The sequence below is a fragment of the Wyeomyia smithii genome, chromosome 2 (genome assembly GCF_029784165.1).
Source record: "Wyeomyia smithii strain HCP4-BCI-WySm-NY-G18 chromosome 2, ASM2978416v1, whole genome shotgun sequence".
In the NCBI taxonomy this organism is placed as follows: domain Eukaryota; kingdom Metazoa; phylum Arthropoda; class Insecta; order Diptera; family Culicidae; genus Wyeomyia; species Wyeomyia smithii.
Window position 1 is genome coordinate 20,014,593 of NC_073695.1, and position 27,612 is coordinate 20,042,204.

Below are 27,612 nucleotides of genomic sequence, written 5' to 3' on the forward strand. Positions count from 1 at the left end.
CTTGTTAAAACGCCGATTTTGACCTCTGGGGTATATAAGAGCCTGCTTTTGCTCAAATTAATCAGTTTGTTAATGGATGGACACTAGCAGGGTTCTAACTAAGTAGCAGCGGATAGCAGCAGAATTTGGAAATTGACCGTTACCTTCTCCAACAAAGAGTTGGCGTATTTAGGCCTCGACGAAGCCGGTTGTAAATTCAACTTCATGTCTCAGCACAAACTGAATTTTGTTTTCCTTCAGCAAAATGCAACACCCAATAGCAGCGTAATAAAATGTTGCGTAACTAAGTGCGGCATCTTTTGTTATTTATTTATTTATTCATTCCCATCCGACCATATGACATGAAATATAAGGTGTTATCTGCTCTTATACGGCACTAAACGCAATCAATCCTTCATTATGCAAACACTATGCTATTGAAAATAGTTAAACCCGGTTGAAACGCAGATTTCGATTGATCTTGATAGGACGCTTAATGCTTACTTTCCCTAACACGGTCGACAGAATATTATACCTAGGTATATGGTAATGCACTTTGGGCACATAAAACCTGCTTCTGCTCAAACCAATCATTTTACTTGTTGATGGTGGGAAGAACGGTTCAAACGGCAGCGGTATATCCGATCACTATTGCAAGAGGATGACTAACTGGGAACTGGATCGAGCAGCAGCAAGCAGAGCTGTAGCAGGCGGCGATTTCAAATATCTCGCTGCATTCCATAGCGGACGGACCAACAGAGTAAACAACATCTTCTTTGTGGGAAGCACCGTCACACAGGTCATAAGACCAACCGTTTGTTTTAGGGACAACCACATATTTTCAATTCAAATAGCAAAACTGATTTTTCCACATCTGAGTACTACAGTAATCGTTAGTTTACTAGCAAGAAATAGGAAGTTATTTACTGCTGTTGCCGTCACATGGGCCACAATGCAAACTTGTCCCGGTTGTGTTCCGGATACTCCCAGATGATTGAATGATACCTCGAGCGGTCAGGTACTTCCCCTCTTGGTAGATTTTTGAGGGGAAAACATCACAACTTTGAGCGCTTGAGACACCCCTGAGCCTTGTCCGACTGAGCTGAAATTTCGCAAAGGTCATTTTTGGTAAAGGTCACGCTCTTCTTTCTTCCAACCTGGCCGGCGACGTTAGTGATCCTTCAAAAAGTATTGAGTCACTAAAATTTGTACAATGAGATTGAACGGTCACTCTCAGCTTCAACCAGTTGATTCGTTGTGCAATTTTACTGATTCCAATCAATCAGGGGAATAGCAACTATTGATATGTCCAGTCCAGTCAGTTCACGTGGGGTCGCACTGTTTTAAAATCACCATAAATCCCTCCATAATTTGCCAGCAAACAAGGCCTTTGATCATTAACATCAAACGGCCTTGATTCTGGATTTGTTACTTGGGCTTCAATTCTGCAATTGTTCAACTAACCTGGTAGATATATATATATATATATATATATATATATATATATATATATATATATATATATATATATATATATATATATATATATATATATATATATATATATATATATATATATATATATATATATATATATATATATATATATATATATATATATATATTATTTTATATTCAGTTCAATTTTCGCCACTTTCTTCTCAAGTAAAGTTTTCCAGATCGAAATAATCGATCTGACTGACTGCATTGTTCAGCAATTTTCCACCATTGATCGCTATAACTCAAGTCGCAGCTCGTAATCATTCCGCACCACCATCGAATTACCATTTTTAATAAGTCGCATCCCATTAACCATTTTCATACGAAGTACTGCTAGCGGCAATAAACTAGCCAACCGCAGAGAGCTGAAAAAAGCATCCAGGGGGGGACGATCACAGTACGCCGATGAAATTGATTTTAAGTGCAGATATGCATATTCAAAACCATTTCCCGGCCTTGCCAATATGCAACCGCAATCCACCGCCAACGCCAGCAAGCTGATCCGTCGTGACTAGACGTTAACAGACTGGGTTGGCCGTTCTGGTCGTTAAAGATGGTGAAGATGACGCGGTGACGACGATGACAACGACGACGACGACAACGATGGTGACTACGACCGAACCTCCGCTATCATCATCACGCTGTACATAACGACGCCATCAATGTGGAATAGTTTGCTGCCGCATACGAGCAGACCGCGAGCAAATATGCAAATGAGTTACTGTTCCTGGAGTGGTTAAATTAGGGTGGTTCTGCGTATCAATTGAGACTGGGCCGCCATAGGGTAGGGTAGAATAAAAACTACTGTTTTGAAGTAGAATACTTCTCTCAGGAAGTTCGGCTAAATAGGGATGTGAAATGAAAATCTAAAACCGAAAAAAGTGAAAAATATGTCCAATTTCAAATGCTAATAAATCGGTTAGTATTCGAAGGATTTCCTTCGTTCTTGCAGCAATAGATTGGAAAATCTTCTAAGATTCTTCCCAAAATAAGATAATTGTAATTTTATTACTCACACTATTGTACTATTGAAAATAGTCAAGCCTTGTCAAAACGAAAAATTCGACCTCTAATTGGACGTTATATGCTTGCTTCCCAAGCACGGTCGACAGGATCATATACCTTGCAATTGAAAACATGCTATTTGGCCTATATAAGAGCCTGTTTCAGCCGGAGCCGCTCATAATAGTTCTAGACAGCGACAACAGCAGTCGTCCTTCCTTAGCAGCAGCACTAGCCCTGTGGTTGGTCACCACGTCTCAGGAGCAGCGCGGTTTTTCTCAACGTGTGTCGCCAGACTGCCATTATTCCCCCACTGTCAGGGCAACATGAAGATTGCCATCAGGAAATCCAATTTTGGAAATCAAAATGCCTTTTTGAAGGCAAATAAACAAGTCATTGAAAGTAAATAATTTTTGTCAACGCAAGCAAGCATTCTGTGTTGCATCCTAGCAATTCAAATTTGTCGCACCCGTCTAATTTACTGAATGTGAAATAGCTTCCACAGTGCATGTTGTCCGTGTATCTTAATTCCCCCAATGTTAGGGCAGCTCAAAGGTTGTAATTAGCAACCGATTTTGAACCGCAAAATGCTTTTTTCAAGGCAAATAAAATAATTGAAGGTTAATAATTTTCTGGCATCAACACAAGCAGACATTCTGTGCAGGATGCAATCAAATTCTGTTGTAGTTGTCTAATTCTTACTTTTACTTTATTTAGTAAACCCCCCACTGTAGGGGCAGCGCAAAGGCTGCGATCAGCATGACCAACTTTGAATAACAAACGGTTAACGTTTATTCACTAAAAATTCATCCAATTCAAAACAGGTTTTTGTCTGAGTACAATAATTTGCACAAAAAGACATTAAAAATTTTACCGCATTATCAGACGCGTTTCTCCAGTCATGCCTCGTGAACGTGAAGGTTCCCTATCACAGACATAGATTTCGTGCTCCAGCACGTTACAACACGTGGAAATTGTCTTTTTACTAGTGCAACATTTCTTGGAAGTGTTTTATTATCCTCGGGTAAGAGACTACGAGTGCATTTACTGCATTTATTGAGAAATCCATCGGAAGTGTATTCAGTGCTATGTCTAAATATATGAACGCCAAATACAAGCGTGATGCTCGGAAACGCGCGAAGGACCAGCATGGGGGCAGTGCATCGAAGAAACCAAGTACCAGTACGGAGGTCAATTTAAAAGCAGCCAGAGGTAACACGTGTCCAACCTCTGGTTGGGACGTTGGAAAAGGGCCTTCTACTAGAGGTAGGAGAAATCGAACCATTTATTTATTCCTTATGCTCTCATGTCTAATTTACCTTGGATATAATACTGCGAAAATGATGAAATTTATATATTGTCGTGCATGCAATTTAAGCATAACTTTTGAACTCTCCTAAGGGATGTAACAAAAGGCAAAATAATTCTAACTTTTAATTCTCATCATTTTCGTTGCATAAACAAAGATTTATAAAAGGTACAACAGTTTACTGAAACAAAAGGTCTGAACTGCGCCTAAAAGGTTCCGCACATGATATACCATAAGTCCTCATCTAAATGTCATATCTGCATAACAGAGCACGAAAAGTTCTGATTGCATTTTGAAGTAGAATACTTCTCTCAGGAAGTTCGGCTACATAGGGATGTGAAATGAAAATCTAAAGCTGAAAAAGTGTGAAATATGTTAAATTTCAAATGCTAATGAATCGGTTAGTTTTCGATGGATTTCCTTCGTTTTTGCAGCCATTGATGAGAAAATCTGCTAAGATTCCTACCAGATGCATGAAAGTGCAATTTTATTATTCGAACTATTGTACTATTGAAAATCCTTAAGCCTTGTCAAAACACAAAATTCGACCTCTGATTGGTCGTTATACGATTGCTTTCCCAAGCACGGTCGGCAGAGTTATGGAACTAGTGAATTGGGAATGCATCATTTGGCCTGTATAAGAGCCTTCATCAGATAATAAACAGACATTTCATCGGATATTAAATTGAACAACAGAAATTTGAGAAACAAAAATGAATATTTGAAGAGTTAATATTTTCCCGTTTTGCGCAATAATCCAAAGTTATAATCTGCGCTATAATCCAAAGTTATACTATAGAGTACATACTCTGACTATTATTACTTGTTACGTGCGTCGCTTAGTGTTTGGCTACGGTTATGCAGAACGCAAATAACGGCGCGATGCGATTCGGCAAGACGAAATGTGTTGAAATGTATAGCTCTACTTCGCCTTAAAAAGAGCTGTACATTTCACCACGGTAAGGCGAATCGCATCGCGCCGTCATTCGGGTTCTGCATAACCGTAGCCTTTGTTCCGTTTCCGTTTAATGATGTCGTATTAAATGTGCATATTACAATTCGGCAGCACTTCAACTTCTCATTTGCACAAAATTTAAAAATATTCAATGATATATGTATCAAACATAAAGAAATTACAATACTGCCAATGAACGGTCAACGTTTATTTACTAGAAAAAATGACTGACACGCAAGCAGCCGAGTTATCTTTCTTGTAAAAGTATTCTACTTCAACCTTGCGGTCGTGGCTTTGCATACAACCTTTCTGTGATTTTTAAAGTCAAAGAAGGCTTGAGTTTGAGCTCGTTAACCAATTGCAATCGATACGTTTTTGGTGTGACCATTAAATGAAACAATGATAGTTCACAAGGTCATCATAGATAGACAGACAGTCGTAAATCAAACCATGCTACGATGTGGGCATTGTGTGCTGCCACACGACAAAGCATCTTTCTGGTATGACGTTCGTTTTATGCGGCGATTGAACTCTATGCTTGATCGTCCGCCCCAGGTTATGTTCTTTCAACGGATATTGAGTTGATTTCTATCATGGAATCTCACACGAGTGTCACCTTTAGAGGTCACCCGTTTGCTTCGGACTTTGTTTTGTCTATTATTGTGCACTATAGCCGGGAGCTGGTGAAAGTCTCAACTTGGGTTGTGAGTAAGTTTTATTCCACGAAAAATGACGAAAGTCTAATACTATAATACAATTTCTTTTCTTTATCTTCAGGAAGGTTGGAGCGCGGCTCTTAGAAATGTAAATTATCGTTTCAGTTCCCAGAATTAGATTCGTTTAGTTCGTTTGGAATTTAGCTCAAATGAGAGAAGGCGAAATGACAGATACGGTTGACATAGTTGTCGAATGGTGAAAATGATGAATCAGTCCAACTAAAACAGATTAATATTTGGGGATGTTCTCCTCCATCGTCAGTTTATTCCAACAATCGAAAAGGAAGCTCGTAAGTCAGCCAGAAAATGTATCAGTCGGTCAAAGTGAAGAAAATTGCTGCATTCAATCGAACTTGCACAAACCGAGAAACATTTCTGCTGCATTTGATATGCGCATTTCACGAAAATTTCCCCTTCCCTTCCGTGCAGCGCGCTAAATAATTCAACGATTAACAAAGATTAAGCGCGACTCGCTAAACGTTGGCTCATTACGACCGTCAAGGTTTGGAAGGAAAGACAAGGCAGCGGGAGAGCGGGGATTGAGCGAGAAACTTTGCTGAACGAAGCGTGGAAAATGATGTTCTCTTGCACCGCCCAAAACCCCAACGAAGAAATGCGTTTTATTGGCACGGAAGTGTACGATCTCGCGGAACGGAAAAGCTAGCAAGCAGTTGGCCAAGAATCACCATTGCGTTGCTGATTGTTGGCCCGCGATACCGTCAACGTTCCATTTTTGGGAGATTGTGGTGTGAGTTATTTGGTTGGGGTGATTTGGTTCTGGTTGGAACCAGAATTCAGGTGCCATCGAGTTGGTGTTGATCTCTTTTCCAATCTTTTTAGACAACCATGACAACCATCTGCTTTACTCCAATTAAAAGCGATCGCAACATAACTAGAATTACACATTAAAATATGCACTGCACTGCTGCCTTACTCAATCAATCGCTGATTTTTACTGTTCACTTCTAACCGGTTTGGAATAAATGATTAGCTTAATCGACAACCCAAAGAATGACGTGGCTGTGTGCGTCCTAAAAATAGCCATGACAAATCGACGCACTTTTTCGGTGGCCCACCGGGAACTTCAGCATGTGTAACAAGAGTTCGCACATGCGACTAAATTCATCCTATCGATTCGGTAATTAATGCTACACACATTCTGCGTAGGCCAAAAGAGCATCAGCGAAGAGACGTTTAAGGAAGTAATAATTCACCGTCGAAAGCGTATACAAAGCTTTATTGGCTGACCACAAATAAATATATTATAGCTTCGAGCAATTTTGTCAATCAGTTATACGTTACGTTCAAAGTTTGATTTTGTCTCGTTGATATAATCTACAGGTGATAAAAATCTACGGAGATAAACACAGTTTTTAAGCAGGAATGTCGTTAACCCTCTCCCGCTCACAAGGTTTATCATTAAGATTTATAGCTTCACGAGAAAATTCAAGCTGAACACTTTGTAGACTAACTAAAATTACTGTCAACTGTAGTATTTTGAAGAAAATGCCCAGTGATGCTCTGAGGCAGCATATAAAAGTATATGTAACAATCGTAAGCACAACAAACTATTTTATGTCAAGATATGATGATTATAATTCTTGGTACTCTAGAGTCACCATGAGCGGGAAAGAATTAAGGCTAGTTCAAACTGGTGCAGGACCTCCAAGAACGTTCAAATCTTAAGGTCTGCAAATATCTTAAATACTACTCCAATCAACACCAACATTAGTTGAACCAGATAATTTTTGTATTAGATTAAGAATTCAACTGAACAAGCGATTGGCATTTAAAAAAATATTTTTAGGCAACAATTGTTGACCCTACCCGTTTCCAAAACTTGATTGAGTTTTGATTGCTGCGTGGCGTCATTTTTTAAATTAGAATTATTCTCCAAAAAACTGATAGAATAAAGCTAGGAAAAACCTAATAATTTGACCTTCACCTTCGAGATTCCGGAAGCTATATGCAAGGGATTTTTCCCCTTAATCCTTGTATCAAAAGAGATTTTTGGCACTCTTATAGGCCCCACCTCAATTTCTCTGTCTTGCATCACATCAATCTCGGCAGCTTAGTGAAAGGACAAGAAAACGTGCTTCGAAACTGCAAACAAAAATGAGCAATAAGTACATCTTAAGTGCGTGCGTGTGCAATATTATACCCTGAACAAACAATATTATACCCTGAACAAAGTCTAGCTGAAGTATTAGAGCGTGTTCGATTTCTGTAAGAACAGATAAAGCAAGCAACAGAATAAAAAGGAAATGTCTGGAGCTGAGGTAAATTTTAATGCATAAGCTGGGGGCTGGAAAGTCTGACCGGGCAATCTAAACACCCGAAATTGGATTCGCCTTCAACAACCCTTTAATGGCATACGGAGTACCAAAGCATACGGCGAACCTAGCCATGTGCGAATTATTAGTCAAGTGACTAAAACGTTGCTAGGCCACGCTTCCAGTCTGATGATGGCTGGCGGTCTGCACGCTCGATTCGGTGGCCAGTAGTGCCATTCGACATTAGACTTGTCGACACGTCGTCATCGTCAGTCGCCTTCGATTTGACGTGCATGAGTGTGTGTGTGTATGTATTCCCGTAAATGGTGAGTTTAACACGGGGTGTGGCTTGCGGGTATACTAATGGATTCTCTTCTTCTTTTCGCGCCACCCGAACTACTTTCCAGTTTCAATTCTGTACAGCTCGGGGTTATCCGGTCTGACCGATCGGTAGAAGTGGTCTAACAAGTGCGGGATAATCATATTTTCTTTAGCATTTCATTTTAACCCAGTGGTTTTGGGATGCTTAATTTTTGAAGTTGATACAATCCGTTCTTCTAAGTTTATTTTCGAAAAAGTGCTTCATTTTACACCAAATTAGAGCAAGACACAATTTATTAATTTTGACGCTATGCTTCGAATTCACGTCAGATAGCGAAGAAGTAAAATGTATTGCACCTTCGAATACAGATGAACTCGAACAGGCGAGGTAATGCAAAACGCGATTAAAAGAAGATAACGTTCGAGCAGTTTTCGATTAGGGGAGACATGAAATATACTACACTCGTTTTTGGATCAGAAACTTAATAACAATTATTGAAAAATCTGGATTCATTTTGTTACCAGCTAGAACTTTTGACGCCTTGAAAACATTTAACTCACGTAGTGTTCGTCATACACATAAAATGGGAGTCACTTATCCCCTACGAGCACTAACAGGTTTGGCAAGTTCTTGCTTATCGCAGAGCTTCCTTGCCGTACGTACATGCTTCAGACTTGCTGCGGATTAATAATTTGTAAAACTGACTTTTTCGCGTTTACTTTGCATTTCTAGCTTACTCAGACTTGACCGGTCGGTCCTGTTTTTGGAGTGTCTTTCTCGTCGGCCTCCTGTGCCGTCCCCTTTGCATGTAATGAATTGGTACTAACGTTATCAGCAAACATACATTCGTGCAATGTCCTATGTGCAAGCGAGAGATATGCAATTACCAACCAGTGTTCAACCTCGGTAGCGGTACCATAATAGAATTCATACAAGGTCACGCAATCTCACGTCAAAGAGCATACCATTAGCATGAAAGGTTGCATTACTCAACCAAAGCACATTGAGTTCGATAAAAGTTTCAATTAAAGACCCGAAAATTCACCGTCGTAACCGCAAGTTTTTTCTCAACCATACGCGGCTACACAACCCAGAGTAATGATTCGAGTCGGTTGAGGGCCAATCTACGACCTACCTCATCTACACACGGCCAAAGCCAACTTGCATGTTAAGTCTTGTGCCGACTTCATTGACGGCCGCCGCTGCGGAAAGTTGCGCATCAACTCCGCTTGTCATGGTTGTATCTTCCACACTCGCGCTCTATTCTTCTCATATCCCGCAACAATAAAAGAGAGAGAGAGATGATGGATCATCCTGCCGCCGTCAACCGAATTGCAGCATCAGCGTTATTGTTATTGAACGCAAGAGCGCGACTTAGTGAGTGTATACTGCAGCAATATGTGTGTTTCAGGAAAAGTATGAACCATACTCGGACAATGAACTTCGACTATGGAAGGCACAGATATCAGTACGTGCCGTGTGAAGGGGAGAAGCAGGCACGCAAGAGGATGATAATAATGAGGCTGTTCTCAGCGTACTCCAATCCGTTGGTTTGTTTTTTTTTCTATTCGGGGTTCTATTCCATTCATACGAAAGTTAAGCGCTCTGGTTTGCTAGAGAACTTTTCAAGTTTCCATTTTTACCCACGTGCGAGAAATGAAAAGGCTGCAACGGTGACGAAAATATGCTATGAATCATAATTTCAATTTTATTATTAATTTATTAGCCTGCTGCTTTAGGCTGCAAGTCGATTATGTTGGTGAATAATTTTATAAATCGAATCCAACATTATGAATGTGGAATGAATAATATTTTTACTTCATAAATTGCAGTTTTCCAGCACAGACATCGAAATGATACATCAACTGACTACTGTTTCAGTACATACAATTGATGTTTATTTTTCGACTGCGGCTAGTGCAGCTTAGTTATTTTGATGTCTACGAGGCTCCTCCTTCTATAAGATTTCTTTTCAAAGCCTGGTACAAAAGGTAGTAAACAGAAATTTTAACTTAATTTCTTTTCCTAAGACAGTACCATGCAGACATTAAGGTCTGGTCTTGGCAAATCTCGTCCATCTAGTTCCGGGGATCAATTCCCCGTAGGTCGATTTTAGCGTCCGTAGCGTGAGGAAGATCGCTCTGATGCTTGAGCTAGCTGTTATGGAATACAGATCGGATTCCGGAGTATCGAATTTTTTTCACTCTGGATAATCTAATTAGAAAATGCTACCGATATAACAACAGAACGAGAATCATCTAACATCGTATGCGAATGGCAATCTGCAATGATAGGAAACTTAATAAAATTTCCGGTTGCACTATTGCGACAAACCAATGCAATGTCATTGCAATGGCGCATTCATGCGCCTCAAAATCATTTAATTGTGAAGTAGTTAAAAATTTTCGGCTACTCGCCGAAGCAAAATCCAAACTCAGTTTTATCCACATTACTACAAAAGGACATCATTTCTTCTAGCATCGAAATTCGATTTTATTCTACTTCTACTGTATTTGTATTGTTTTAGCAAGCTGAGAAAATGTTTGTATGACGGTGTTTCCAACACAGACGAGAGATTCAAAATCTAGCGCTGTGGAAGACGAACGTTCGTCTGTTATGGAAGGCTGATTGATCAGTGAATCATCCTCTTGCAATAGTGATCGGATATACAATGAAGACTAGATTCCTGCCTGCTAGCTTTTCTACATGACTGCTGAGAGTGGACGTGTCGTTGTGTACTGGAACGAGTAATACAACAACAAATCATTTGCAAAGCCAAATCGTTTGCATACTTCAGTAGTGGATGTGCTGGGGAAGGAAGGTAGTGCTTGGTTGTTTTGTTTGATTTAGAGTCAAAATCAAATTTTGGACTGACACTAAGAATTTCGCTTGATATTTGTCCTTGTTATCAACTCTGATTAGTCGTAAAATGCGTTTAACAAGGCTCTACAGTCAATATTTTTCGATAGTACAAAAGTTAGTGTCGGAAAATCACATTTTTTCGCATTTTGATCGACGCTCAACTAATTTTCAAATCGAAAACAGTAAGAATGAAGGAAAACCGTCGAAAACTTACTGAATTTTTGGCGTTTGAAAGTGGACAATTTCGTGACTCTCTCGATGTTCTCATTTTTATCTCTAAAAATTGGCAAAATGCAATAGAAAATCATTTCGTGTGTCAAAGAGTCATGCATAATAAATATAAATTACTTGAGATATTTATGCAAAACAATTCATGTTACTGTATCTGTCGAAACTCAGATTTAACTGACATAAGGGAATTGGAGAAACTTTGTTTATCAGGTTTTGTCATGACGGAATGCCAAATAAATAAGGGCAACCTTGGATGTGAGAATCGTGCATTCAAAATCAATTTACTCAAGAGCAATTGTTTTTAAAGTACACAAATTTGCCATAAGAACTTAATTGGGATTTTGAATTTTATTTTGCTCTATTTCATACAAAAAGTTACGTTGCGTTTTATCTAAGATACCTTAATAAAGTTTTATCGCATATTGTTCAATTTAACCAAAAAGTTACTGCAAGTTACATTTGCGTTCTGTAAAATTGGAAATGAAACTAGCAAATGTAACGTCAGATTTTGAACGATAACAACAGCATAACCACATGATGGATAACAATAACCAACATGTTGTTGGAAAAATAAAATGTTAGCCAATTTTGTAATATACTAGTTATCACTATTATTTCATTGTTCGGTGAAAATTACCTAACAGTTTCAAAGATAAATTTACGCGAACAATGAACCAATCACATGCGAGTATTCCTAACACAGACGACATAAATAAACACTAATAATTTCCTGCGATATTCTTTTTATCAATATAAAAAATGACAGTCGCCCCGTCCCAATAGGTCAATTTATGTTTGCTTCCGTTAACTATGACTAATTTGATGTCTCGAAGGTAAAGGTTTTCCGAAAAGTTTGAAACAACCTTGATGTCTTGAAAGAAAACATGCTGGTAGAAGCAACAGTACCGTACACTTTATGTGAAGCAGAGAGCCGCTGGTTTCTTGTCGTCTATCATCGCGGCGGTACACGACTTCTATTCGCGTGGAATTAAGGAAAACTGCAATGCTGCTGCTGATGGTGATTAAAAGTTTATCTCATCCCATGGTCACACATTAAAGCTATAAACTACTCAATAAGAGTTGAACATTTTTGCAACGGTTATAGGTTATTTTTATTTCAATAACCGTGACCGGCATTATATCGAAAGAGTAAATTCCTCAAAATACAAATTCATAGAACAGTGAAAGCTGGTGAATGCTTGTGAATTTTTTGTCCGTTTACTAAGATTGATTCAGAATCTTTTTTTATATTAGCTGACTTCGTAATAAAGTAGATGTAATTGTTAGTAAATGAAAAAAAACCTTGTCGAGCAAACAACAAAAATGAATCTTTTTAAAGTTAAACTTCGTTGTAATTGTAATTTTGATTAGATTTTGTTACTTTTGAGTAACATTTTATTACTTTTTGTATCTTATAGTGGAACTAATTTTCTCGAAAATCATCAAAAAACGTGCATGATACTTTGATCGATTGTTTACACCGCTGACGTATCGTAAAGTAGCAATCCGAGCGCTATTCACTAGGTGGTAGCTGAGATTGCTACGCTCAAAATCAAGTCAAGTGAAAAACCTCAAAATTGAATGGAAAAAAGTCATCGTCCAATTTCATCTTATGATCGCACGTTAGGTCGGCAAGAATTTTGTACTATAAAACGGTCCCAAATGAGTTTCTTTGTCGATGAAGTGTGTGTGTGTGTGTGTGTGTTTCGAAGCATGGCTTGCATCAGCTTGCAAGAAAGCAAATGTTTGTGTTAGACTCTAAAGCGGTACAGAGATGGTGCTATGATTTCAAAAAGCATATAAAAACCTTTGAAATCATCAACATTTGTGTACAGGCAGAGAAAAATATTATACCTGGCAGCTCTTTTCATATTTTTGCTTTGCTCCATATGCGTACGGCAGCCAAATTAATGCACGTACTCTTGATGGAATTGAGATGAATGAAATTAGTAGCACGTGCAAAATATACGTGTTATTGACCGAAGAAGAACCTTATTGCTTTTAAAGTAACAAATTTATTACCAGAAGGAAAATTTTTCGTTGCTGCTTTTATAATAACGAGTAAAAATTTTGAAAGTAGTTGTAACGACCTTTCTTAGATAGTCGCGGTCTCGTAGCATGTGTCAAATATATGACAGTATGTGTTGTTACATGACTGGGGATGAATGTCATTGCTTTGTTATTACCAAAGGGAGAATTATTCGTTATTCCTTTAAAGTAACAAGTAAAAAGTTGGCGTTTATCTTGATTTTTTCTGTGATAATGATGTTAATGGAGTTTATAGACTTATAAACATAACTAATTTTTTTGAATTTCGGTCACTAATTTCTGCGGAACACTAAAATCGTTTTACCGAGTTTTCTCTCATTTACTTCAAAAAGTTATGAGCCATAAATAATACAACGTAGAATCAAAGTTCATGTACGAATTGAAATATTCTCTGTAATTCGACAAAAAATAGATATTATTTAGAAATTATAAACATTTCTACGGTGTAGGCTCGACAATAGTAAAACTAGCAAATCAGAAAATCAACCCGAAAATAAAAACAAAAATGTTTAAAATGCATGCTAAGTAAAGATTTATGATTACCAAAAAATCCGCAAAAACTCATCCACCGGTTACTTTAAAGGAAGAAATATCAATGCTCTTGAAGCTCACAAATTTGGCATAATTACATTTCTTCGAAAAAAGGCCACACAAATGTTTTAAATAGCAACATCATATGAAAGAATACGGAAAAATTGATGAATAAGACCACTAGAATTACATTGTTCATAAATTAAATTTAAACAAAAATGAGAGCAAAATTAGGTCTTAAGTTTGAGTGTTGATATTCAAAAAAATTGCCAGGATTTTTTAGGCTGACAGAGTGTACCGATTTTTTTTCCAAAGCACAAAGATTTCATAAGGAACAACGTGCTTAAAAAGTTGAATCAGGGTGGCGAGTAGGTTTTTCAAATTTAAATTTCCGGTTTCCCTGATATTCCTTGAAATATAACATTGATTTCCCTGCTTTTCCAGGTTTTCGCCATATTTTTAGTTCATGTATATTAAGTGTTTTGAAACGGCAACAGCTCGTTTTATAACGCTATCTGTGTATTCATACCCAATTTTTTGTCTATTCGAAAGAACGAAATTGTTGGTCAGCCAGGTTATGCGTCATTAATCAGAAAAGGTGGTAAACGGATAGAGCGGTGTCAGAAGAATACAACAGAGGAGGTGAGACGTTTTGACGAAGTTAGCAATATGTGGTCAAGCGTTGTCGTGTAAAAATATCACTTTGTCATATCTTCTTTTGTAATATGCTTTAACGCTAAAAGTCAAAATTTCTGTAGCTTTAAAACCATTTGCAATAAGTTCTGTCCCTTATTCACCATAAGTTGCATTCGATGTGTCTATGCTGCAGATTTTTTCGAATAAAAAGTGAAAATCAAAATTTCTAGCAAATGACATTTGGGCGGCTTGAATTTTTCCCTTTTCACAAGAAAAAAAGATGCCAATTGAAAATGGATAATTGTGATGATTTGGAGTTGTTTACAATTGAAAATGGAAACAAAATATTCAGATTGAAATTTTTAAAACATAGTCCTACCGAAAAAAACTTCCTGACTGTTTAGGAGGTAAAACTTGAACGCGCCAAAATTTTTACATTTAAATTTTACACAAAATATAAACCGCAAATCAATAAACAGATTTGGCTTCAAATGCTAAGTTAGTGGGTGTGAGGTGTGATACCTTAATTTGATAAGTATTCAGATATTATAGGTATATCCTTTCTCGACATTTTTGTACTAGACGACTTTAACTAAAAAAAAACTTACATCAGAACACTTTAAAACCAATCGTTAGAAGCAGTCTTGTTTTAAAAACTCACCTTATAAACCTGTCCATAGGTTCCGTTTCCAACAACTTCGATTAGCTCGAAGATTCCAGCTGGGTCCTGTAAACAGGAAAAAAAAACAGAAATTAATTATTGCTGCCTTGCTCTACATTTTGATCAGCGATTTTTTTTTTGAAGAACAATGTCCATTGAATTTATTTATCTTTTCAGCCGTAACGAAATCCGATACCATGCAGAAAGCGCAATTCCTTCATTAACCGGTTCGATCATCCATTAGCCCCCGTAGGTCAGTGAATGGTCAATAAATAAAGTCGTAAAACATACATTACTTACACTTACAAGGCCATCGATGATGACGGCACTCGGCTTGCCTGTAAATTTCGATAACCTCGTGAACGCAGCAATATACCCTCTCCGGAATGCTGTACTGTACTGCAAAATATTCTCCCATATTAACATAGTGTGGCCGCTTCACGCGGTTATTGGCGACCCCGATTCGTACCGCAGTGTCTGGAATTCGTTTATAAGAGCTATCACCCGTCGATTGACACGAAACTCCGACCGATCAGTGGCGACCGCTGACGGGTGAAAGGAGACGCAGCGTGTGTTTGTGTATCTGAAAGGTAGTCAGTCGTGTGCAAAAATTTCCGCCTTTGGATTATGTAACAGATGAATGCAATTCTGCGGAGCTACGTTTCGAGATTTCTGCTACTAGCGCGGGTGGTTACATCATTCGCGGTGAGCCACCCGCCCCTGCTCACGAAAGCAACGCGAGAAGGCGGCAATTGCGAATCGAATGGTACATGTGAAGAACCCTTGAAGCGCCTTCTCCGTCATCGCCATCACGCCGACGATGTTTAGAAAGTCGTGTGGCATACGGAATAAATGTCAGTTGGTGAAGACTCTTGGGTTAATTGCACAAAATTGGAGAAGCTAGTTTGAGGGGGCCAATGCTGCCGCTTTTTGCTGATAGCAGTAACCGAACTGTAATCTTCAAGGTGTGATCTGTTGCAGGTGATGTTGTTTATGGTTTACTTTAGTTGGAAATTGCAGCATCTCAGTGAAGACCCTCTAAAAGATCACTTGGTATACTGTTGTAATTTTGTTCTAATTATTAAAAACAACATTAGTACTTCACACAATTCACAAGGTGTTTTCGAATGGAATTTCAATTGGAAGGTTAAGCAACGACACCGCCTACGCAACTCAACACGGTAATCCTTGGAAGCTCTCCACTACCGCCCAATGCATATATTTAGTTTTAAATGCATAAACGAAAAGTGCTACTGCGACGCTCCGTTTGCTCCGGGAGCACCAGCTCATTCAAATTCGGTACACCTGATACTCCCCACATGGCCTAAAATGATCAAAACAACAACATCGTGTGGGATAAATTGTCCGCCCAGCTCAGACTCCATTAAAATTCGATTAGGACCGAAATAATTCAGATTTGGTGTGGAGCTCGAGATCACCTACAGCGACAGCAACATGTGCTATTGTGAATCTACTATTTCGGCTTGTAAATCAATACGCAGACATTGCCAGGGGCAAACTAGCAATCTCACCTGTTTCAAGTAGACAAATTGGGAGGCCAATAAAAACCAAATCAAACCGAACATAAATTGGCAGAGACAAATCAATGCGGTAATTTTACGCCCCCCGGGGTGGAGTGAAACAAACACGAATCGAAAATCCTATGTAAATTAAATCATTCCTTTGTTAGGATTTGTGTGCTGAAAGTCAACGTGTGGAACTGGACAGTTCACACACAGCTCATGTGGGCGTTGGCGTTTTAAGAAACGATTTGTCAGCGATCACACAACGGAGGGTCTCGTTAATAGAATTGTAGCAAAGAAAGCATCGCAGATCATGTAGAAAATGAAGAATTATCATTGTTGCTCTAACGATATCTAATTTAGGATCTCGATGAATCATACTGGGAAATACGATTGTGTAAACAAGGGCGATTGTCAGAATACAGAAACGGTGTAGTACTTTCGAATAATAATACGCTACCGCTACGGATGCAGTGGATATTGGAACTATGTTTCTTCAAGAGCAATAAGTTATTCATTTTTCAATCATCTTTCATCTAGATGAGAAAAATTGCTAGCAAAAATTAATTTTTTTGGAAATTAAAAAATCGCTGTTTTGTTTACAGTATCTAACTATTTTCAGCCTTCTAGTTCAACTAGTCTGTGTTTTTTGCATTTTAATTTATTTCAATAGAAAGATTATGCGATTAAGAGCAATGGCTCGATTGTTGAATGTGCCTCAAAGAAGTAATCTTGGACTCAGGTTATTTCTATTTTTTTTTCAAATGATTAAAAACTTTCTACGCAAGGGACATTTACCGACACTCATTGTTTGTTAAAACAGCTGCTAAACTAACTATTCCACTGGATGTGAAATCATCCAATTGAATAGAATATAAGTCCTCCATCGAACAACTTTATTACAACGAACAATCAGAGCCGTTTCTTTAAGAAAGACTATGAACATATTGGCAAGCTTCCATCATATCAAGCTGTCATGCCGTCGTAATCTAGCGGCAACTTGCCGACACAGCAACTGAACCACAGCCATAAATCTCATCCGAGTGCCTCCCGCCCGGCTCTTTAACGCAGCAGCGTATCAAACCGCTCGAAGCAGAACTAAGAACGTCCGCCGCGGTTAATTGGCAGCCAGAGTGATTGAACTTGATCATGAAAAGCAAGCGGCATGTATCGTTTTACGCAAATACGTGTCGGAATTTCTGTTTACTCGAAGACGTATGTGCAGCTTCTTTAAATATATTAAAAACTGTACGAACAACAAAATCGTCTCACCGGCGTATTGCGAGGAATAATTTGCTTACTTTCGAGAAGATTTTTGTTTCACGATGCGTGTTGTTGTTTGACATGTGACAACATATGTCAAGCCGGCTTCAGGAAACACACGTACCGAATGATTTCGTTAACACTCAGAATAAATGAATTGGTATATGTTTTATACTTAGTAAAATTTCAAGATTAAAATGAGATGAGGAACATTTTCAATCACTACAATTATACAGCAGTACCCATCCATGCAATGTACGACAAAAAAAAACACACGAGACGTGTTTACGTTAAAATTAAAAAAAAACTGCCTCACTGCGAAAAAAACGTTTGTATTTATACAAAGCATCAAACCTCTTCTTTCCTGCGTGTCTCGTTCATAGCGATGCAAACGACTGAATCATGTTTCCAAAGTCCTGCGGTGCAGCCGATAAGTGCGTATGCCTCTGCGTTTCTATTTAATAAGAAACATGTGTAAACATAAACATCTCTATCCGTGTGTCCATCCAGTAAAAAAAAAACAACCGTAGCGAACACTAAAGACGGGTGCTTTGGTGGTGCGTTCGATGCCGCCACAACGCCGCCGTTGCTATTTGTTAGTCTGATCGACTCCACATTTGTGCGTTTATACAATAAAGAGTTCGTTTACTTCGCTTAGACTGTTTGCAAAGAAAAAAAAAAAGACTAACCAGACGCAGTGCGCTATCACTGCAATTATCTTCACACGGTAGCATATAACTACTGTTTACTTCTTAGTGGAGTATAAACCTAATGATCGATTAGATAGAGGTTATGCAATATAACTTGAAATGAATTGTTCAAGCTGAACGCTTTGCATATAAAAGCTTATTACCGGTAAATTGATGTGATCATGGTAAAAACTGGCCACTTCATACGGTCGGAGGTGGTGTGGTTGTGCCTAATATGGTTAATCATTAAACACTAGCTTGGCTTGGAAACGTCTTGAAAACTGCTGGCGAAAGCAGTTATTTGTAATAATTGAAAAAAGGGAAGTTTGCGTAACACAAAGTTAAAAAATTGCTGATAATCACTAATAAAATGTTTAAAAGCACGGCCAGATTGGGTAGCAGTTTATATTATTGATATTTGGTTGAAAAAATTAATTTCAGCTAAGATTTGTTATTACAGGAAGGGTAGTAAAACGACACTGTACCATTATCGAAATCAAACCAAAGAGATTCGAGACTCAAATCAACTCAATTTACCTATATTTGATATTCACATTTACATCATCAAACACCGAATTGTAGTTTCTCTTGTGTCATCAGTATACTATAAAATCTTTAAATGTATTTAAGATTGAAAAAAAAATCGTTGACGTATGAAATAAAAATATGAGATCCTGAGCGTGAGCCTTGGGGAACATTTGACGTGACTGGAATAGGATTTATTATTGAAGAATCTCACTTCTTGCTGACGATTCCTTCAGATTAGCGCTTCAAAACAAAAAAAAAATACTTCTGAGTGCTATTTATAACACGAGATTCAAATTTTTAAAAAAATCATAAAATAAATTTTCACCTGCTCCCTCAAAACTTCATGTCATCAGACTGTATGTTTCAAGCAGCTTTGGAATATCGTCTTGAGGGGTTATTTGCAAGAGGCTTTCCAGGATTTTTTACCGTCCCTCGGGATTGTCCGCTATTTTCATGTAAAATTAAATTTAAAGAAATGAGACAAAATTTGTCCCTCTTCACATGCCTTGCAGCATAGGATTGGTTAATTATAATTATCCACGCATCCGCTCAATTGCAGAGGTCGGCAGCATACTATACCAAGATAACCGGGAATGCACTCCTGTGGCTATATAAGAGCCTGCTTTTGCTCAAACAACCCATTTTACCATCGGATGGTGCGACAGTCGGAAATAATTTAGCAACAACGGGTAGCAGAGACGGTAGCAGTAGAGCAACTCCACAAAAAATGTCCCAGTTTAATTTTTTTTCACAATTGTCATTTTTGATTTGGGTGAAAGTTTACATAAATGTTTCTATAGACAAAATATGCCATTTTGACCATAAAACACGTATTGTTTCTAAAGGAATTGGAGAGGGGGGGGAGGGTATCTGACAAAGCGTTGTACATCATGCGGAACACTTTCAGGATGTATACAAAAGGAGAGGGTGTCACAGTTTTTTTTGGCACTGCGTAACTAATGGACGTTCCGTGATTGACTCATGAAAGAAAAAATATTAGAAAAATTAAATATAAATAAAAAAAATTAAAACAAAATAAAAAAAATACTAAAAAATATAAAAACCAATTAGAAAATATAAATAAGAGAAACAAAAATAAAATAATAATATATAAAAAAACTAAAAATCATTCGTTTACCCGGAATTTTTTCAGACTCGATAATCTGGAGTTTTTTTTTGTTGGTTTTCGTTTTGAAAATAAAGCCTTGTAAAAACAGCTTACTATTGTCTGTTACCGTTACGTAAAAAAATCGCGGTAATTGGAAAATCGTCGTAAAAACCGTGTAAAAAAACTTTGCAATACTAATCAAATAATAATCAAAACAAACGTTCTGGCTTTAATTTTTGCTATGTTTTTCAGGAAAATTTTAACTTCTTTTTTAATTTTCCATGATCGGACAGCTAATCCTTAGCTAATCTCCTATAGTTTTCATAAAAAATAGTTTCTAAAAAAAAGAGGTTTTTCAAATAATAATTTTTCTTAACACAAATATTATTTTAAGAGTGCAAATTATTTCCAGAGATACAAAATTCTTATCCACAACTCTACCGAAGACGTCACACCGATCAAACAAACTGTTTGGCTCTAAAAGTATTTGTAATCATCAATACTTTTTTCACATAGCATTTTTACATAGCTTTATAAAAATAAGTTGTAATTAAAAAAATAACTAATAGGACAAATTGATTCTTTGCCCTCTGAAATAAAAAATGACTATTAAAAAAATATTTGAAATGAATGACTGTTAAAAAAATATTTTTTGTGGAATTGCCACTTATTTCCAATTGTATAAATATTTGTTGATGAAATAAAATAAAATATGAAAACGGAAGAGAACGGAATATTCCAATTCAAATGCTTACAAGTCGGTTATTTATCTACGGATTTCCTCCATTCTTACAGCAATCGATTGGAAAATTATCTACGCATCACAAGTGTAATTTGATTATGCGAAATTGTGAAGCCGTGCTGAAACGCAGATTCCGACCTCTGATTGGTCACTTAATGTTTGCTTTCCCTAACACGAACGACAGATTATACCTTATTAATCGGGAATGCTCTCTTTTCGCTGATTTCTAATTATCATCTCATCGCAGCCACTTCCTGAACTAAAGTATTACTGTGCAACTTGATACAAAAGAAATTGTAAGAGCAGAAGAGAGGCAGGTGCCATTGGGTGCAGCAGAATATTTTGTTGTCACTGGTACCGGATAGTAGTACACTTTATACAGAGCAGAGAGCGAATTTCTCACAAAGAAAAATATGCAAAACCTACTGTATGTATGACGATCATCTTTATTATTGTTTCACATCATGTCAGTTCAACATTTCAATAACTTAACAATAATCTTTTCTAGAACTATTAATCATTGTTATATTAATTTTATTTCCATAACGGATGCAAGTTTTGCAAGCTTTGCAGCTGTTAAAATTTGTCAAATAGTTCAACGTCAACATTGCAGTCGTGGCTTTACACACAATCCTTGTGGTTTTTCAACAAAATTTATACAGTACGGAACCGACGAGGGAAACATGAAGAGAGTGCTCTACTGCAATGTAAAATCCAGAAAATTGTTCTAGAGCCTTCACAGTGTCATTGCAGAGGTGGATTTTTCTCTCAAAATACGAAAAAAAAATATTCAAGCTCTGGTAAGTCGTTTGTTTGTTATACCGTTGCATATCATATTCAAATACACTTAATGTATACAGAAAATGCTTTTTCGATGCCATCAAACAATACCGTCTTTCACACAGCTGTAGGAAAATGTTTCAGCATCACAAAAGTTCACAGCACAGAAAACACATTTGGTACAATAAGTCCATTACTTTCTGATTAAGCAAAATCTTAATGTACGCGTATAAATTCTGCCCTTGTTTTCGAGCCGCAGTTCCGTATTACAGCGACTAATATTGTCAACAACCAGCGACTCGAGCGCGCAAAAAAAAACGACCGTTCTTGAACCATTTGGAACGTGCTCTGACTAATCAAAATTCGTCGTAATTTCAGAAATCATTACCCAAGATTGCGTCTGCTTTGATGTGTCGTCAGTGCACTTCACCTGATAACAAACGGCGCAAATATGGCTTAGTAACTCTGAAAATATGCATTCTGTTCACGAAGTGTTAATCACACCACAAATCGCAGATATATTGGAATATCAATCGACTGCCTGTTTGAATGGCTCTATTTACATTCCATTTTTTCACAGTTGACCGATCAATTTTAATCAATAAAAGTTCGACTGGAATTATGTACCTAAAGACATGAAAGTGGGAAAAAGTTTTTGGAATGCGTTTTGATTATTGTATCTGTCATTGAGGCAGCTGATAAAAAAAGAACTTTCGCGATAAGAAAACGGGAACAAACAGCTGGTATTGTATCAAACGCAAGCATTTTTGAGCGGCCTGCCTTACACGACCATACACGTATTGTTTCTAAAGGAATTGGAGAGGGGGGGGAGGGTATCTGACAAAGCGTTGTACATCATGCGGAACACTTTCAGGATGTATACAAAAGGAGAGGGTGTCACAGTTTTTTTTGGCACTGCGTAACTAATGGACGTTCCGTGATTGACTCATGAAAGAAAAAATATTAGAAAAATTAAATATAAATAAAAAAAATTAAAACAAAATAAAAAAAATACTAAAAAATATAAAAACCAATTAGAAAATATAAATAAGAGAAACAAAAATAAAATAATAATATATAAAAAAACTAAAAATCATTCGTTTACCCGGAATTTTTTCAGACTCGATAATCTGGAGTTTTTTTTTGTTGGTTTTCGTTTTGAAAATAAAGCCTTGTAAAAACAGCTTACTATTGTCTGTTACCGTTACGTAAAAAAATCGCGGTAATTGGAAAATCGTCGTAAAAACCGTGTAAAAAAACTTTGCAATACTAATCAAATAATAATCAAAACAAACGTTCTGGCTTTAATTTTTGCTATGTTTTTCAGGAAAATTTTAACTTCTTTTTTAATTTTCCATGATCGGACAGCTAATCCTTAGCTAATCTCCTATAGTTTTCATAAAAAATAGTTTCTAAAAAAAAGAGGTTTTTCAAATAATAATTTTTCTTAACACAAATATTATTTTAAGAGTGCAAATTATTTCCAGAGATACAAAATTCTTATCCACAACTCTACCGAAGACGTCACACCGATCAAACAAACTGTTTGGCTCTAAAAGTATTTGTAATCATCAATACTTTTTTCACATAGCATTTTTACATAGCTTTATAAAAATAAGTTGTAATTAAAAAAATAACTAATAGGACAAATTGATTCTTTGCCCTCTGAAATAAAAAATGACTATTAAAAAAATATTTGAAATGAATGACTGTTAAAAAAATATTTTTTGTGGAATTGCCACTTATTTCCAATTGTATAAATATTTGTTGATGAAATAAAATAAAATATGAAAACGGAAGAGAACGGAATATTCCAATTCAAATGCTTACAAGTCGGTTATTTATCTACGGATTTCCTCCATTCTTACAGCAATCGATTGGAAAATTATCTACGCATCACAAGTGTAATTTGATTATGCGAAATTGTGAAGCCGTGCTGAAACGCAGATTCCGACCTCTGATTGGTCACTTAATGTTTGCTTTCCCTAACACGAACGACAGATTATACCTTATTAATCGGGAATGCTCTCTTTTCGCTGATTTCTAATTATCATCTCATCGCAGCCACTTCCTGAACTAAAGTATTACTGTGCAACTTGATACAAAAGAAATTGTAAGAGCAGAAGAGAGGCAGGTGCCATTGGGTGCAGCAGAATATTTTGTTGTCACTGGTACCGGATAGTAGTACACTTTATACAGAGCAGAGAGCGAATTTCTCACAAAGAAAAATATGCAAAACCTACTGTATGTATGACGATCATCTTTATTATTGTTTCACATCATGTCAGTTCAACATTTCAATAACTTAACAATAATCTTTTCTAGAACTATTAATCATTGTTATATTAATTTTATTTCCATAACGGATGCAAGTTTTGCAAGCTTTGCAGCTGTTAAAATTTGTCAAATAGTTCAACGTCAACATTGCAGTCGTGGCTTTACACACAATCCTTGTGGTTTTTCAACAAAATTTATACAGTACGGAACCGACGAGGGAAACATGAAGAGAGTGCTCTACTGCAATGTAAAATCCAGAAAATTGTTCTAGAGCCTTCACAGTGTCATTGCAGAGGTGGATTTTTCTCTCAAAATACGAAAAAAAAATATTCAAGCTCTGGTAAGTCGTTTGTTTGTTATACCGTTGCATATCATATTCAAATACACTTAATGTATACAGAAAATGCTTTTTCGATGCCATCAAACAATACCGTCTTTCACACAGCTGTAGGAAAATGTTTCAGCATCACAAAAGTTCACAGCACAGAAAACACATTTGGTACAATAAGTCCATTACTTTCTGATTAAGCAAAATCTTAATGTACGCGTATAAATTCTGCCCTTGTTTTCGAGCCGCAGTTCCGTATTACAGCGACTAATATTGTCAACAACCAGCGACTCGAGCGCGCAAAAAAAAACGACCGTTCTTGAACCATTTGGAACGTGCTCTGACTAATCAAAATTCGTCGTAATTTCAGAAATCATTACCCAAGATTGCGTCTGCTTTGATGTGTCGTCAGTGCACTTCACCTGATAACAAACGGCGCAAATATGGCTTAGTAACTCTGAAAATATGCATTCTGTTCACGAAGTGTTAATCACACCACAAATCGCAGATATATTGGAATATCAATCGACTGCCTGTTTGAATGGCTCTATTTACATTCCATTTTTTCACAGTTGACCGATCAATTTTAATCAATAAAAGTTCGACTGGAATTATGTACCTAAAGACATGAAAGTGGGAAAAAGTTTTTGGAATGCGTTTTGATTATTGTATCTGTCATTGAGGCAGCTGATAAAAAAAGAACTTTCGCGATAAGAAAACGGGAACAAACAGCTGGTATTGTATCAAACGCAAGCATTTTTGAGCGGCCTGCCTTACACGACCATACACGTATTGTTTCTAAAGGAATTGGAGAGGGGGGGGAGGGTATCTGACAAAGCGTTGTACATCATGCGGAACACTTTCAGGATGTATACAAAAGGAGAGGGTGTCACAGTTTTTTTTGGCACTGCGTAACTAATGGACGTTCCGTGATTGACTCATGAAAGAAAAAATATTAGAAAAATTAAATATAAATAAAAAAAATTAAAACAAAATAAAAAAAATACTAAAAAATATAAAAACCAATTAGAAAATATAAATAAGAGAAACAAAAATAAAATAATAATATATAAAAAAACTAAAAATCATTCGTTTACCCGGAATTTTTTCAGACTCGATAATCTGGAGTTTTTTTTTGTTGGTTTTCGTTTTGAAAATAAAGCCTTGTAAAAACAGCTTACTATTGTCTGTTACCGTTACGTAAAAAAATCGCGGTAATTGGAAAATCGTCGTAAAAACCGTGTAAAAAAACTTTGCAATACTAATCAAATAATAATCAAAACAAACGTTCTGGCTTTAATTTTTGCTATGTTTTTCAGGAAAATTTTAACTTCTTTTTTAATTTTCCATGATCGGACAGCTAATCCTTAGCTAATCTCCTATAGTTTTCATAAAAAATAGTTTCTAAAAAAAAGAGGTTTTTCAAATAATAATTTTTCTTAACACAAATATTATTTTAAGAGTGCAAATTATTTCCAGAGATACAAAATTCTTATCCACAACTCTACCGAAGACGTCACACCGATCAAACAAACTGTTTGGCTCTAAAAGTATTTGTAATCATCAATACTTTTTTCACATAGCATTTTTACATAGCTTTATAAAAATAAGTTGTAATTAAAAAAATAACTAATAGGACAAATTGATTCTTTGCCCTCTGAAATAAAAAATGACTATTAAAAAAATATTTGAAATGAATGACTGTTAAAAAAATATTTTTTGTGGAATTGCCACTTATTTCCAATTGTATAAATATTTGTTGATGAAATAAAATAAAATATGAAAACGGAAGAGAACGGAATATTCCAATTCAAATGCTTACAAGTCGGTTATTTATCTACGGATTTCCTCCATTCTTACAGCAATCGATTGGAAAATTATCTACGCATCACAAGTGTAATTTGATTATGCGAAATTGTGAAGCCGTGCTGAAACGCAGATTCCGACCTCTGATTGGTCACTTAATGTTTGCTTTCCCTAACACGAACGACAGATTATACCTTATTAATCGGGAATGCTCTCTTTTCGCTGATTTCTAATTATCATCTCATCGCAGCCACTTCCTGAACTAAAGTATTACTGTGCAACTTGATACAAAAGAAATTGTAAGAGCAGAAGAGAGGCAGGTGCCATTGGGTGCAGCAGAATATTTTGTTGTCACTGGTACCGGATAGTAGTACACTTTATACAGAGCAGAGAGCGAATTTCTCACAAAGAAAAATATGCAAAACCTACTGTATGTATGACGATCATCTTTATTATTGTTTCACATCATGTCAGTTCAACATTTCAATAACTTAACAATAATCTTTTCTAGAACTATTAATCATTGTTATATTAATTTTATTTCCATAACGGATGCAAGTTTTGCAAGCTTTGCAGCTGTTAAAATTTGTCAAATAGTTCAACGTCAACATTGCAGTCGTGGCTTTACACACAATCCTTGTGGTTTTTCAACAAAATTTATACAGTACGGAACCGACGAGGGAAACATGAAGAGAGTGCTCTACTGCAATGTAAAATCCAGAAAATTGTTCTAGAGCCTTCACAGTGTCATTGCAGAGGTGGATTTTTCTCTCAAAATACGAAAAAAAAAATATTCAAGCTCTGGTAAGTCGTTTGTTTGTTATACCGTTGCATATCATATTCAAATACACTTAATGTATACAGAAAATGCTTTTTCGATGCCATCAAACAATACCGTCTTTCACACAGCTGTAGGAAAATGTTTCAGCATCACAAAAGTTCACAGCACAGAAAACACATTTGGTACAATAAGTCCATTACTTTCTGATTAAGCAAAATCTTAATGTACGCGTATAAATTCTGCCCTTGTTTTCGAGCCGCAGTTCCGTATTACAGCGACTAATATTGTCAACAACCAGCGACTCGAGCGCGCAAAAAAAAAACGACCGTTCTTGAACCATTTGGAACGTGCTCTGACTAATCAAAATTCGTCGTAATTTCAGAAATCATTACCCAAGATTGCGTCTGCTTTGATGTGTCGTCAGTGCACTTCACCTGATAACAAACGGCGCAAATATGGCTTAGTAACTCTGAAAATATGCATTCTGTTCACGAAGTGTTAATCACACCACAAATCGCAGATATATTGGAATATCAATCGACTGCCTGTTTGAATGGCTCTATTTACATTCCATTTTTTCACAGTTGACCGATCAATTTTAATCAATAAAAGTTCGACTGGAATTATGTACCTAAAGACATGAAAGTGGGAAAAAGTTTTTGGAATGCGTTTTGATTATTGTATCTGTCATTGAGGCAGCTGATAAAAAAAGAACTTTCGCGATAAGAAAACGGGAACAAACAGCTGGTATTGTATCAAAC

The 27,612-nt window shown here is 36.7% G+C and overlaps 1 protein-coding gene across 7 annotated transcripts in view; it reads right to left on the reverse strand.

Moving 5' to 3' along the window:
• The window catches only part of LOC129721908 (serine/threonine-protein kinase mig-15), a 102,408-nt gene that overhangs the window by 38,845 nt on the left and 35,951 nt on the right, over positions 1–27,612 (reverse strand). For all 7 annotated transcript variants that reach the window (XM_055675018.1, XM_055675015.1, XM_055675016.1 and 4 more), the window contains one exon: positions 15,027–15,092. In XM_055675018.1, coding sequence (XP_055530993.1) covers positions 15,027–15,092 — 66 coding nt within the window. The remainder of the gene's footprint in view (positions 1–15,026; positions 15,093–27,612) is intronic.